This window comes from Calonectris borealis, chromosome 7 (assembly GCF_964195595.1).
Source record: "Calonectris borealis chromosome 7, bCalBor7.hap1.2, whole genome shotgun sequence".
NCBI classification, from domain to species: domain Eukaryota; kingdom Metazoa; phylum Chordata; class Aves; order Procellariiformes; family Procellariidae; genus Calonectris; species Calonectris borealis.
Genome location: NC_134318.1, coordinates 17,860,118 through 17,874,948, shown reverse-complemented (window position 1 = coordinate 17,874,948; position 14,831 = coordinate 17,860,118). Strand labels below are relative to the sequence as shown.

At 36.4% G+C, this 14,831-nt stretch overlaps 1 protein-coding gene across 1 annotated transcript in view; it reads right to left on the bottom strand.

Moving 5' to 3' along the window:
- The window catches only part of DLG5 (discs large MAGUK scaffold protein 5), a 115,213-nt gene that overhangs the window by 32,506 nt on the left and 67,876 nt on the right, over positions 1–14,831 (bottom strand). Inside the window, exons 6-11 of the mRNA XM_075154385.1 lie at positions 12,930–13,189; positions 8,820–9,132; positions 4,701–4,931; positions 2,422–2,606; positions 1,621–1,746; positions 748–880 (exon numbers count right to left, since the gene is read on the bottom strand). Of these exons, the coding sequence (XP_075010486.1) occupies positions 748–880; positions 1,621–1,746; positions 2,422–2,606; positions 4,701–4,931; positions 8,820–9,132; positions 12,930–13,189 (1,248 nt within the window). The remainder of the gene's footprint in view (positions 1–747; positions 881–1,620; positions 1,747–2,421; positions 2,607–4,700; positions 4,932–8,819; positions 9,133–12,929; positions 13,190–14,831) is intronic.

Here is a 14,831-nt window from a genome sequence, read left to right as displayed (position 1 = left end):
ATTAAATGGAGAAAAGTACTACTAGGATAGTGAAAGGATGTAGAGGTTATCTGGAAAGCTAAACATAAGAACTTTATTTAATATGCCAAAATGGAAAAAGGATTAACTCCCTCTACAGACAAGCAAGGGAGATTAGCATCTCCTTTCATCCCAGATTTGTAAGCTGAATGGCAATGTTGCCCTAAAATATAGGTTCATCATGAATAAATATTTTTAATACTTTAAAATTTCTAATCATCAAATCTGAGCAAAAGTAGGAGAAACAATTTCATGTAAAAGCTTAACTATTTTATACATAGATTATAAGTGATGTTGCCTGTAAGAGTAGAGGACTGGGCTGTCTAATGTCAGTGTTTCCGTCACATCTTAAGTTTTGGCTGCCTTAGCACTGCCATTTCTGCAATGAATCACTAACTTTAAGAACACTAAATGTTTAACTTGAAACATTTTTTTAAATACATGGACCTGGGTACCCTGCAAGATCAGATGGAGAAACTATTTTTATTCATAATTCATATGAAGAGAAATACAAAGCTTGTGTATAACAGCTCGGTTGTGTCAACTCCTTTCATCTAGACATTACTGCACTTGCTGCATATGTATGTGTGGTTCCTAGCACAACAACAATAAAGAACTAAAAAAAATACATATTCGAGTTATTTTTAATCATACATAGTATCAAGATGTTATAATTGACTTCAAAGCTATCCAATACATAAGACAATGCAGTTCATGTTTTTTACTTACTCTATCTTTTTCAAATTCTACCACTTCTGTTTCCCATTCCAGAGAATCTGTGTCTATGGCTGAGTCATGGGAACTATGGGCCATCAATTGACGGAATCTGGCCTCCTTTTCCAACTGATTCTCCATCTTCTCCCTAGGCAAAGAAAAAAATTATTTATAGATGCAGAAAATCCTTTTAAATAAACTAATACATAATGTTATCATCATGATATACCTCATAATTTGTTTTCTAAATCAAAAATCCAAGCTGTGCCAGAAATTTGCCCCATGCTTCCATCTTTCCAGTATTCTTGGGCTGCTATCGAATTGACTTTCCTTTTCTATATATTGTCCTAACATAGTATTACCTTTTTTGCATTATTTTTTACACAATGGAAGTGCACAACTAGGTTTCTAACATCTCCCAAAATGCATCTAATTTACCATCAGATGAGCTGCATCAGTATGCTCACAACAAGTGGGGCATGATAAATACTGACAGCAAAACCTCTTTCACAACCCATTGAGATGACGTAGGATGCACGTCTTCCTTGCATTCATAAATCAGTGAGAATACAGTTGAGAGGAACTAAATTGCAGTTAATCCGACTTCAGTGAAGAAATTTTTCTTGCTTAAGTGTATCTCTACAGTACAAAGCTTAGAATATGTGACTCATTAATAAGATAAAAAGGTTAAGATAGTAAGACTTCGGATCCGGCCCATCACAATAATTTCCACAATAACTAAAAATATTGGCAGTGTTTCCACATACAGTACATGAATACCTGCTGCCCCACAACTATAACAGCGTTATGATTCACTTGCGAACACAGCTAACAAACCAAAGTTTTTATCACAAACTTCCATGCAGTTTGATCATTTCTCTAACATACTTCAGCTCCTTCAGTTCACGCACAGCGTCATTTTTCTGCTTTCTCATGTCATCTAGATTGCGAAGAGCTTCAGCCAAGTCACTCACAGCCCGGTCTCTCTCCCTCCTTAAGTTGTCACACAAAGTCCTTCAAAAGCAAAGAAGTTTCCAATTAGTTTCTTAAAACCTATTTAAGTAACAAACCAGTTTTACTGCATTGTATAGTTAACGCAAAATTTAAAAAAGCAGTTGCAAAAGATCTCTCTCAAAAAAAACCCCCAAACTATAAGGAAGAAAAAAATTACATATGCTAGGTCTTAAGGAAAAACTTGTCAACATAACAGAAACTTTCTTCATCCCTTTCAAAACTTTATTTCTACTTATCTTTTTTAAACTAGCAGAAAAAAATTCTGATTAAAGCATTTTCCCTTAGTTCCTTACATATGTTCAGTAGCAAATATGTCCGGTACTTTTTGTGAAATGTCCCCACAGGTAAAGAATTATTTGCAGGACTATAGCTATAGCAGGATTAGGTATATCATGCCTAAAAGAACGCATACTTTGTTGTTCTTACGTAGTGGTGCTGTTAGGCTCTGTGGTATTTACTAGAGACATATTATGGGTATGAAAGCACAGATAACGCAAAGTATCTTGTAAGGTGCCCTCAGCTTTAAAAAAAAAAAAAAATCACCCTGTGACAGCTAATGCAGAAGTTCCAACAAGTTGAAGAAAGTGCTAGCAAATCCCAGCAAGTCCTAGAATTGCATCAACTGCACACAAGATGTTACAAAGATCACTCATGTACCATCTAGCATTCATTTACCGTATACTTTCCCTTTCTGCAACAATCTTATCCCGCTCTTGAAAGGCCCAGTCTCTCCTACACTTGGCTACTTCTGCTTCCTGGACAGCTTCCTTCAATTCTTGTGACATTGCCTCATATTGTTTCCGAAGCATTTCAATTTCTTTGTTTGCTCTTTCTATGTCTAGGGTAGCAGAATCTTGTATCTAGGAATTAAGAAACATAGATAAGTATTTTAGGCACAATTTTTAGGTAAGTATGCATAAACAACTTTTACTGTATGTGTGTTACCTAATGTATTCAATTCTCATGTTTTCATGAAAAATGTTCATTTATCTTAATGGAAACTTGGGGGTGGGGGAGGGGAAGATAAAAACTGTTGTAATATATTTCATTCAGTGGCACACAAATTCGTGTGAATACAATATACATGAATAAGAATCCTCACTTCAAAGTAACATCAGTGAACATTTTGTATTTCAGAGATGATATTCCATGCTTCTATCTTGTTCTGCTCAGCAGACAGGAAAAAAACTTCAAGGATATTTAGAAATCAGATACACTATTATAAGCAGTTACAACATGGATTTCCCTTTAATAATTGTCTGTTAATTTAATTAATGTCTGTTATTTACTCAGGGACAACTAGATGTTCACAACACAGATCCCTTAACTCCAAAGCAGAGCAACGGAATTCCAAAAAAGTTTTGTTTGAATATTTCTTGTTTTAAATAAGAATTACTTTCTTCTTAAATTAATTTATTCCCCTAACATTCTCCATCTTTGAACAAGAGAGATGGTGACAATAGTAAGATAGATACACAGAGAATACTGCAAGCTTGCAGCACAATAAACACAAGCCAATTACAATGGTACAGCCCACCACAAATACTGAAGGCCATGGGCTTGCAAACAACTGTGTGTGGTTAATTTCAAGAATATAAATAAATCTAGTGAATCTGACTAGCCTTGTCATTTGATTAAAGATTAAACTTTGGAGGAATGTTTTTAAGACCTGAATGCATACGTATCAAAGAGAGACTACTAAGTCATGATTAATACACTTTAAAGGCTCTTTTTTTCTCTAAATGAGTTATAATTATATTCAAAAAGAAGAGAGCACTGAACCTTAAATGCCAGGTTTACTTTCTCTCCTCAACGTTAAAAAATAAAAATTGCAACAAATAAGACCAAACAGAGGCTATGAAGAGTCATGTCTGGCCTTTTGATTGTCTCTTTCATTTCCAAGGATCACTTTCTCCTCTTCCAGTCCACTGGAAAGAAGAAAAAGACAATCAAAAAACCCACTCAGATCAACAAAAAGACATTTATATTTGAAATGTCAATTCCGATTTGAAATCTGCCAAAGGTGAGCATCTGAGCGGGTCCATTGCTAAGTCACAGCAAAGTCCATCCAAGCTTACTCGGCTTCCTTGAGAAAAGCACAAGTTTCCAAAATCCCACCGGTTTGGCCATGAAGAACCAAACACAATGAAAGATTTATTTCCAGTACAACTGAAAACATAGTTTAACTACTTCCGCACACACTCATTCGGGATTGGTAAATCAGTGTCACAGGCAAGACTAAAAACTTTTTGTACTGGTAAAGGCTTGGTATTCAATGAAAAGAGAATACAAGTTTAATGGAAACTACCCAAAATATCTAGTTTAATATTAAATAATTTTGAATTCCTTAGTTATTTCATGAACATAAAAGTTGTGATACTATGTATTTTCATACTACGTTATACGTAAGCATTTACAGTTGTGTGTGGATTGATGTTTACTATCGCACACAAGACAAGAGCAACACTAAGTGTGCAGAATTGTAAGAACGTTACTACCCACACAGAGACATAAATTGTCAGAATAGCATATTTATACTAAGAACATGCACAGAATAGGAAATTTACAATCACACTTCAATTAACTTCCTTTATGAAGTATTAGAAATAGCTAACATCCTGAGCAGGTCACAGGCACGAACAACACGTTACAGATGACAACAAGCCTACCAGCAGGTAATAAACTCCCTAGGACCTGCTGGATCACAATATTTTATTTGCCATTTATTTTTACAAACAGAAACTTAATATGAAGCATGACTGTACTTCTTTCGAACAAGAAGTTCTGTCACTATGTCTTGAAGAACATACACGCGTTTATATGTAGGTATTTTAAAGTGACTTGGGGAAAAGGGGGAAGACACCCAATGTGCCCAGACCTTTAACTAATCTCTTGAAAATTACTGACCCTTTGAAGCTAAGAAAGAAAAAGTCACCTGTGAAGACTTGCAATACCTGACGGGCTTGATAATATTCCCTTAGTAGATGGTCTCTCTGGATGATAGCTTCTGTTCTCTCTTTCCTGGCAACATCTCTTTCTTCCTTCACTGTCTCTATATCCTTGCAAGCTTGGTCAAGTTCCTTCTGGGCCTCAGCTTTGTCCTTCACTTCATGACAGTATTTTTCCAGCAACTCATTCCTCTCACAAATTGCTCGATCTCTTTCCACTAGAGCTGAGTTTAGCTCCTAAAACAAGATCCATTGTTTGCGGTAGGTTGAGTACAGAAGGAAATAGTTCATCTTTCCAACTGGATACACACTGACACCTTAAAAGCCTAGAGAGTTTACCACTAATGTTCTGAAAAATGAGAGCAGAACAGACTGTGCTCACATTACATACAAGTAAGTACTAGCAAATAATATTAAATGTGATATTAAAGATATCACACCATCTCATTAGCACAGTGCTATGTCAAAAGTAAGCAAGAATCTGGGAGCACTCACAGTTTTGAAGAACCTAAATGAGGGAAGGTTATTAACCAGTCAGACTTAGTGTTTCAAAAAAAGGCTTTAAATATGGCAAAGGGTAAGAATACATTGCAAATATTTTTAAGCAACTGCCTCGATTTTATAGGACTGAAATAATTTAGACAACCCAGCTACATAAGTATCTTATAGCTTCCTCATAAGTTTTAAAAGGACATTAAAGTCACATGCCAGTAAGATACCAATGTGCAAACTACAGAATATTCAAAGATAAAACTACAGTATGTCATAAAGCAGAATGACATACATCTTATTAAACGTGGAATTCAAATGCATGATAATAAAAAAGATGAGTAAAACGTATCTCTAAAATACAATCTGTCCTTTTAAAATGTTTAAACTAGACATCTTATTGGAAGAATGAGGCATTGAAACAGCTGAATTTCATGCCACTAAATTTTTAGATGATCCAGCTCTCTAGAAGCATTCAGCCAATGGCTACAAAGAAGTCCTTCTACATATAGGCACTCCTAGCTGGAAACTTTTGATGATTTGATCTCCAGAAGACTACCAGAGACAGCTGACATCTGAAAAGCAAAAGAAGGAAAGGGTCCAAATACTTAAGGATAGAAAGTCACCATGTCATAAGCTGACTTCCATTCTGTTTTCCTCTACAATTTGCAAGGAATAAGATTGCGTATTTAAAGCATGGATGACAATTGCATTTTGCTGTACTAACATAATTGTTTTTGAGATACGACATCTAATTAAGGCTAGTCAGGCTGTTAAAACAGTTCTGCGATGGTATTAAAATAGATATTTTTGCTGTAGAGTAACAGACAAGCACTAAAATTAATGACTCACTCTGTAAACTTTAATTACCAGAGCACTCAAGTTTTTTCAACATCAGTAAGAGCTTCCGTTGCTCAGTACCTCTGAAGAGAGAAATCCCTGACCCATCTTTAGTACCAGAAGCATCGTTTTGCACAGCTTAACTATAGTCTGTATAAAATGTGCATACAAATGTGTGTATAAAACTTACACAAAAGTATTAAGTCTTTTCCAGCATGCAGCAGAGACGAAAGTCATCAAGTATCAAGGCAGAGGGAAAGTTCCCAGAAAGCCCTTTATTAAACGGGAATTTGCAGTACTTTAAGGTGACTGGAAAAAATACATATTGCCACAGTTTATTCCAGCATGCTCAATATAAACTATCTGAATAAGAGCAGCCATTGCCTCCAGTGGTCAGTAGTAAAATTTCACCTCTGTCTTTTTCCTGTGACATTTGCACAAAATTACAACGTGACAGCACAGGGCAATGTACCATTGGGCGCTGATTAGAACAGCTTCTGTTTGGAAACATTGGAGTGGTTTGGTTTGAAGAACGATTCTGAATTTGTGAAGAATTCTTATGTTTGAAGGAATTTCTCGCATCTGAATATAATGCAATAACCTCATACAAGATAGAATACAACAGGTCTAATTAAACAGAGGGGAAAGCTGACTACCACTGAGATGAAACACGACATTCTAAGTATTTGCTGGAGCAAAAGATTATGCCAAACAAAAACACCACTGGGCAAGTAGAGGGGGAAATCTATAACATCTAATCCCTAGGTTTGAGTGGCCAAACTCAGGAGAACTTAATCCAAAACTGTCCATAGTGCAAAATCCTGAGACTTCTTCTATCATCTATAAATGCCAGAAAATTATTACATTTTGGATATACATTAACCCATTATGTTTGGGCATGTGTGACCAATAAAGCTTAAATATCTAACTAGGAAATTGACTGACTAACCTCATCAGTAACTGCTCATGATATAATGCCTTTTCAACCTCAATCAATCTCTTCTCCATTTCAGTTGCTTTTGCATTTCTTTGGGACGCAAAAGCTACACTAGCAAACACAAGTTTCACAGAAGAAACTACATTTAAAATTACCTAAACGGATTCAGTGGTGTTTCAATCAGTCAATGGGCACTATGTCACAGGGCACATAAAGCTGCTATACATCACAAGGAGAGTGAAGAACATGAAGTTACATTTTGGCAAGCACCAGACCAACTATTCAGTGACAGGATAATCCCACTTATGTAGGGGCATTTTTCAGGATACTATTTCAAGTGAATGTATCACTTGATCAATAATTTTTTCCAACCTTTCAAATGTTTGCCTTGCCAGAACTAGAAAATCCCTTATGCATTGAATGCAGCTGCAGCGAGCCAGTACTATGTGACACAGGAACATACCTGGCTCACACACTGCAGAGTCATAGCTACAGGAAAGGAAAACAGGAACAAAAAGAAAACTCACAGTACTGCTATTTCACACCTTTTAGTACACTAGAGAAGCAATTATTTCTGCTTTCTGATGGGCCAGTTCTGGGGGTGAAGAAAAATGCATGTCTGTGCCCTGCCAGCATCTCCTTCACCAGTCCTGGGCTCTTTCCTGTTCCTATTCAAACACCCCTTCAAGTCATCTAGGTAGGAGGGAACACCCACGTATCTAAAATTTTCATTACCTGCCCCTTAAAGCACTTTGGCAAATTACTCATAGTGCCACAATGACAGATATAACAAATTGGAGCAGAACGAATAATGGTGGCTATTTTCATCAGTATTCCTTACTAGCTACCCTGATTCCACTGAAATCAACAACAGATATTTCTATCGGCTTATTTGCTTTGATGAAAGTAGAACAGGTATGAAACACATATTAAAACCTCACGCACCCTAGAAGCTAAATTACTTAGCTGGCAAATACACAGGGTTGAAAACTATGAATTCTTAAAACCAGAAGTTAGTTATTTTTAAAAACTCTGATGCCGTATGTCACAATCCACATTATGTCCCTCAACAATGGTGTGATTTAAAAAAGTCCACACCTTAATTTTTCATAAAGGGCATTTGTTCAGATGTAATGCTGTGAAAAAAGTAAAATGAGATTTATAGGCAATGGAATATGTTTGCTTGTATCTATTTCATGCTAAATTAAATATTTGTAAACCAAAGGGTCAAGTCAATGCATGTCAGCTGAAATGAAACCGAGCAGTAAATTGTTTTGGAAATCTTAACAGCATCATTATAACATGGTTGTGATATAAGCATTTCAAGAACATATTGCTGAAAAATACAAAGTTCTGGTTTCACACACTTTAAGGCATGCCTGAGTTCTAGTGAAAAATCTTCAAAATATCCTCTTTAACTTAAAGGCAGAAGGAGGGCAAATGAGTAGGAACATGCATGTCAGCACAGGCTTTGCATAAATATTTGAGACTACTTTATCATGTACCGTCTTAAGTCACAGTAGACAGTATCCAGTGGTTCCTGTAGAGGTTAGAAGTTAAAAATAATGAATATTTAGAGCTATATTGTTACAGAAAGCATTACTTGAAAAGGCACAGAGACTAATGCAGTAAAGGAAGGATTTATAATCAGCAGAACAGAATTAAGTCAAGAGAATAACAAATTTCAACTGACAGACTTAATAAATTGATAGTAAAAAGGACTGCTATAGCAAAACATCAGCATGGAATTTCTTCTTTGCAGTGCATTCCTATTTTCCATTAATCGGTCATACATTTCTGATTCTAGCATCAACAATGTATACTCATTTCCCTTCCCCATTGAAACAATAGGTTAGTACCTGTCTTAAAGCTTCCATCTCTTCACTAGCCACTCGCTTCTCAGAAGAAGTGTTCTTCAGTTTGGACTCTGCGAGCTCCAGCTCTGTTTGAAGCTTATCTACCTCTTTAATTACTTGATCTCTCTCACTCATTATGAGGCGGTATTCATTGAAAACTGAATCCCTTTCTTCCTTGTATTTTTCTGCATCCTTTGCTGCTTTCAGCTGCATTGTTTTGAACCTTGTCACCTCTGACTGTAATCGCTCCATCTCTCTCTGCAACTCTTTGTTTTGTGCTGTGGTGTTGCTTAGTTCCTGCTGTACTGATTCAAATCTAAAAACAAGCAGAAATGCCAATAAGATACTTGTTCCTCATTTTCCTTTTTCATACATTAAGGATTTGGCTGGATAACCAAACGTATGCATTCGTAAAACACAACCACAGAGGACATCTTAGACAATATTCTCTCAGTGTTGCAAAATAGAAGTTAGACTAATTATTGCTTTAGGTATATTAGCGAACCTTTAGGAATATTAGAGAACCTCACTGAGGAACTGAAACATAAAAATTGTTAGAAATAATTTGGAATTTGTTTAATTATTAAAAGTAAATTTCTATCAAATTATTCTAAAAGGAATGCAAAACATTTCCATTATTTAATAGCACAAGTTTAACCTTATTTATTGCGTTGAGCTCTGCTCATCTTAGAAGTTAATTCCTTCTCCCAACACACACTCCCAGGCATGGGGGAAGGGGGGAAACAAATGCAGAAATTGGAAAAAACAGAACAACTTCCACGTGCCCAAATACACCACAAGGTTGGTAACGGACAATTTAGAGGAGAAAAAAAAAAGTGGGTTTACAGTAAAAATGCAGACAATGGAACTAAAACCAGGTAATTCAAACATTACTGTTTGTTTTCATCAGTTGGTCATCCAGTAAAACTGAAATGCAAAATATCTTAAACTGTTAAAAGTAATTTTTTTAAAATTTAACACAGACTAAAACATATGCAGTTTATCACTATAACCTACTGAAGTATGGCACAATCAAAAAAAGGACAGAAAGTTTAATTTAAAAGTAGTAACTTTTGTGTTTATATTGACAAAGTATTCTTAAAAGTGGGAATATAATTCCACAGGCAAGTTCACAATTAGGTTTGAAAAGGAGCTTCTCCTGAGAGCAGTGTTTTACCATAACTGGACACTAAGACTTCCTTGCACGTTTTTTCCAAAACTCCCAAGTAAATGCCATTGATGGAAACACTGTACCTAACCTGATGGACAGGTGCCCACAAACCATTGGCAGACTTTGTTCTCTCTCTCTCTCTCTCACACCCGCCCCCCTCACACTGTTTAAAAGTGCAATTTCTTGTCTAATCCAGTATGTTCCCTGACCTTTCCCAAGAGAGAGCTGTAAACCCAATTTCAAGTATTTCCTTGAAAGCCTCAGTGTATTCAAAGCATTGCCATAGCATTACTGAGGCATCTGCCAGTAATTTCAAAACCATCACCCTGCTCCTTTTGGGAAATTCTTCAGTTTAAGAGATCATTGGGCTGGCAGTACAGAAGACCTAACATATTAAAATCTGAATTTCTTTTGTCTTTTCAGAACTGTGAGCGTGAAGGCAAGAAGAATATACTTGTAGAAGAAGTACAAGGATATATCAGAAATCTAAGATAGAGACTATGCCAAACAACCTCACTGCCATGAGAAAACCCACAGTACATTTGAAAACTATTTGGACACCACTGGGAAGATACAGGAGAGAGGGGAGGAGAAAAGACTTAAGGCAATGTTTGCCAAACAAAAAAAAAAAAGTCATCAATAAGGAAGGGAAAAAAAAACCACCAAAAAACAACCAAACCACGACAAGCATACTAGCACGGGGAATTCATCAGAAAGGAAAGTCTCTGCCATAGAAGGACACTCATATTAAATAGTGATAAAAACCTGCATAAAAACTTGAAAGCAAAGTTCCAGCTGAAACATCTTGGTCCTGCTTGACCTTGCATTGCCTCCTAAGGAGGAAATACAGGCAGCTGGATCACATTTTCACAGATGCCTTCTGTAGAGAAAGCCCATTTCTAACAACTGTTGTGAATGGATTGCAAGTAGCAGGGTTAGATGGGTCAGTAGCAGTAAGCATAGGTTTATAAGGAGCAACCAATACCGAAAAGAACCCTTACCAAGACTACCTGCTTTGTCTTCAATGCAATTGCAAACTACGGGCAGATCTGTCCAAGTGCCATAGGCCACATTCAAAATGCAGACACACACACATGTAGGGTAAGGTTTAGCACGTAGGGATTAAATAGCTGGTATAGCTAATTTGTAATCTGCAAACTATTCACCACCTAAATCATCTTGGTAGCATTCATATGCTGTGTATTATTGTGACAACATTATAGACAAAAAAGGCTGAACACTTCTCTGATATTTTTTAAGGCCGAAGATTCATTCAAAATGAGACCTGGGCCACCTGGAGTCTTACTCTTCCTGCTCTCTTTAAAATCTATTTTGATTGTGTTTTCAACTGATCTTAATAAAAAAAAAAAAAAAACAGTGCTGCAATTTATGACCCATTCATCCTCAAACTACAAGTTTGTTAAGTCTTATATTCTGAAAACTATACTCACCTAAAATGCTTTTTAAAAATTTTTGGTCAGTCACCCAGAGAAATATGGTTTTGGTTATGAAGAAAGGGTATAAACATAAGACAAATAAAGGTTTCTATAAATAGAAACAAGTAAAAAAAGTCCAGACCCAAAGCCAACCGAATAAAAGGCAAAAATTCCTGAAGTTCAGTTATATTAATTTAGCTGGATCACTGGTTCACAGGAACATTAGGGACATGGTTTAGTGGGCATGGTGGTGTTGGGTTGATGGTTGGACTCGATGGTCTTAGAGGTCTTTTCCAACCTTAATGATTCTATGATTCTATGAATATTTTTCATGCAATTCTTAAAACCAACCTCTGCTCAGTATCAAACCACACCTTCCTCAAGAAGGAGACCTAAATTACAAGGCCATAATACAAATATGTTGAGCTTCTGCATTTATCAGCATGGTTGCAGTGTTTCTTGTAGTATATATTAGGCTTTCCCTCACTTTCAGGAATCCATGGCAGTCTAAGTTACATAACTTATTCTCTTATTACTCATATTCTCCTGTAACTTAATCAGATGTATCACAACTATGTACATGCTATTATGTGTACGTTATTATCTATGCTCAGTCTCACCTTTTTTAAATACTAAAAGTCTATCAATGTGGAAAACAACATTTTTTGCCATGAGTCTGTGGGAGTTGTGTATTATCCCTAACTTATGTCAGTGAAAACATTCTCAGTACGCTCTTTGGAGTCCTTATGTATATTAGCATTCTTCCTCCCCCGTATGGGTATCTGTGTAGGCTTAGTATCAAGGAGGAGCGGAGAGAGGCTAAGCGTGGTGTGACCTTCTGTGTCTGTGCCCTTCTGTTTTGGCACTTGCGCTGCTTGTAGCAGCAGCACCTTCCCAGAGAAGCAAGACTCCCAGACTGCATCCAGTGAACTCCTGAAGCTCTGTCTCAGAGTCCCACACGGTCTGCAATTCTAATATCAGGAAAAGTTAACTTATGCTTGAGAACATCTTCATTTGCTAAACACCTTTTAGAAATTATATCCTCCTATTGACTTGTTTTTTATATTTAAATAAAGATATGTATGTTGATGGACTCACCACCCATTGAGGAGTTTGTTTGGAACACTAAGTCTGAGGTTTAACAAAACTTTGTATTTGACTCCTGTGTCTACAACTAAGAATAAACATAGCTTGAAAGGCAGACTATCCCTTTCTTACATGAGCTAAACAATGGTTAAAATTCCTTATACAATTCCAAAACCCTAACTGGGAAATCCTTTTCTCAAGAAAAAGCACCATTTCTCCAAACAAATATCCCCATCACACCTTCTAGGACCTTCCAGAAAATCTTATATAGAAACGCATGCTTACTCATCACACCAAGATAACATACACTAGAGAAAAATTTTAGAAAAAAAAGCTAGAAAAGTATTTGTGATTCTACCACAGAGAAAATAAGATGCTACATTAGAATTGTTACTGCTTTCACAGTGTATCTGATTATACCTTCTAAGAGAAGTTGAATATTGCTGCTGAAAATGTATTGCTGTGTCCCTTTGCTTCATTAACATGTCAATCTGTTTCTGAAGACGTCTGTTCTCCTCCTCAGCCTGTTCTAGGCGGCTCAGATCTGTATTGTGACTTGCGATCTTCTCATTGTACCGTTTCCTTAGGGCATCGTAATCCTTCTTCACACCCTCTAGCTTGTCCATTGCTGTATCATAAAGTTTATTTAATATCTCTGATGACCCATTTTGCTTCATAACCTAAAAAAATGCCGGAAACTGTATTAATAAACTCAGTTTTTAATCAGTCCAATAAATTTGATTTAAAATATATATAAGAAACAATATTAGGACAAAAATATATTAACCAATTTTAATAATCATTCTTTTTAATGACTAAGGAAACACTGAGCCTCTTCTAAGCATTACTATTACTCTAAGCATTACTATATCTGCTTAATCTTAACTGGGAAAAAAAATCTGCTTTATCACAACTTAGAGTGCACAAGTTTATGAAAATCTCTCTCTAACGGTAACCGCTACCAACAGTTATTAAACTCATGTTGTTTTTGAAGTACTTTGTAGTTTTAGCAAGAGGTAATCATTATTTGATGACCAGGATGACAGCTGTAATTTAGGAAATGACCACGAGGTGGCATTCATGACAGGTTGCCTGTATGCTCCATGAACAAATTAAATAATTTGAAACTTCAAGAGAATAAAAATCTACCCTAAATATGTTATACACATAGGCATATATTTTAATATTCATACAATATTTCATCTGAGAACTACCCACAGAGGTTTGTGTTTCAAAAGCTATCCATAAAATATGAACAGGAAGAGAAAAATCCATTTAAACATGAATAAAGTCTGACCTGAATCTTAAGTTTCAAATTAATTTCCATTGACATAAGAATCTTGTTGTAAATAGCAACGTTGATGATAAATGACCAGCAACAACAACAGAAATCCCCTAATGAGCGTCAGCAAATCTAGCCCTTCTTCCGTCTCAAAAGGCAAAAAAAGGTGCCTGAAATGAGGCCTTACCTCCCTCCCCACCCTTTTTTTTTTTAAATGTTATGCTCATTTTTTCTGTTTTTGCCTTTTAAATTGAAATTTGGCCTTGATGAAGCAGTGGGAAGAAACAGAAATGCTCTATATAGAGACGTGTCAGGAATTTATATAATCTTAACATTAGGCTACAAAGGTATGTCCCTAACTATCTCAAAATAAAAAAGTATTAAAAAATTAGAAGGAAAAAAAGGACAGAAAACATGAGGTCTACAAAAAGTTGAAACCAAACACATAGCTACTACCATATATGCACAAATTGGCTCCTCGTCTTCTTTTGTGTCTCATGTTCAGAGTAAGGACCAGTTCCCGAACATGGCAGAACCTGGATGCCTGCAGACCAAAAGGGAAGGAGGCCGAAAGAAACTGCCCGCTCTTTGCCTGATACTCACTGCCCACAGGTAGCGGATAACCACCGTCACTGTCAGGAAACCACTTCTCTACACAGGCAGGATAAGAGAGACAAAGTTCTTCAGCCTGACACTGGTATCCTTTAACTAACCAAGATATGTAAAAGCAGGGAGTTACTGTTCATAAAGCAGTCCTGGAACAAGGCTGCACTTTGGTGAGAGTCTCATTGGCACGGCTATTTCCACATACATCCCTATCCTCAGTGGATTCACTAGCATAACCTGCAAAGAGTTGGACTCATGACTAGCTAGCGTGCTTCAGTGAACCATTTCAGATACGCTAAACATGTGATAAACCGTAAGCATATGAAAGTGTAAATACATGTTGATTTAAACCCGCTCAAGAGAGCCATTTTCCTGAAGACTACTTCCCAAAGCATTCTGAGAACAGGTTTGAGAACAAAGTATTTGAGAATCCA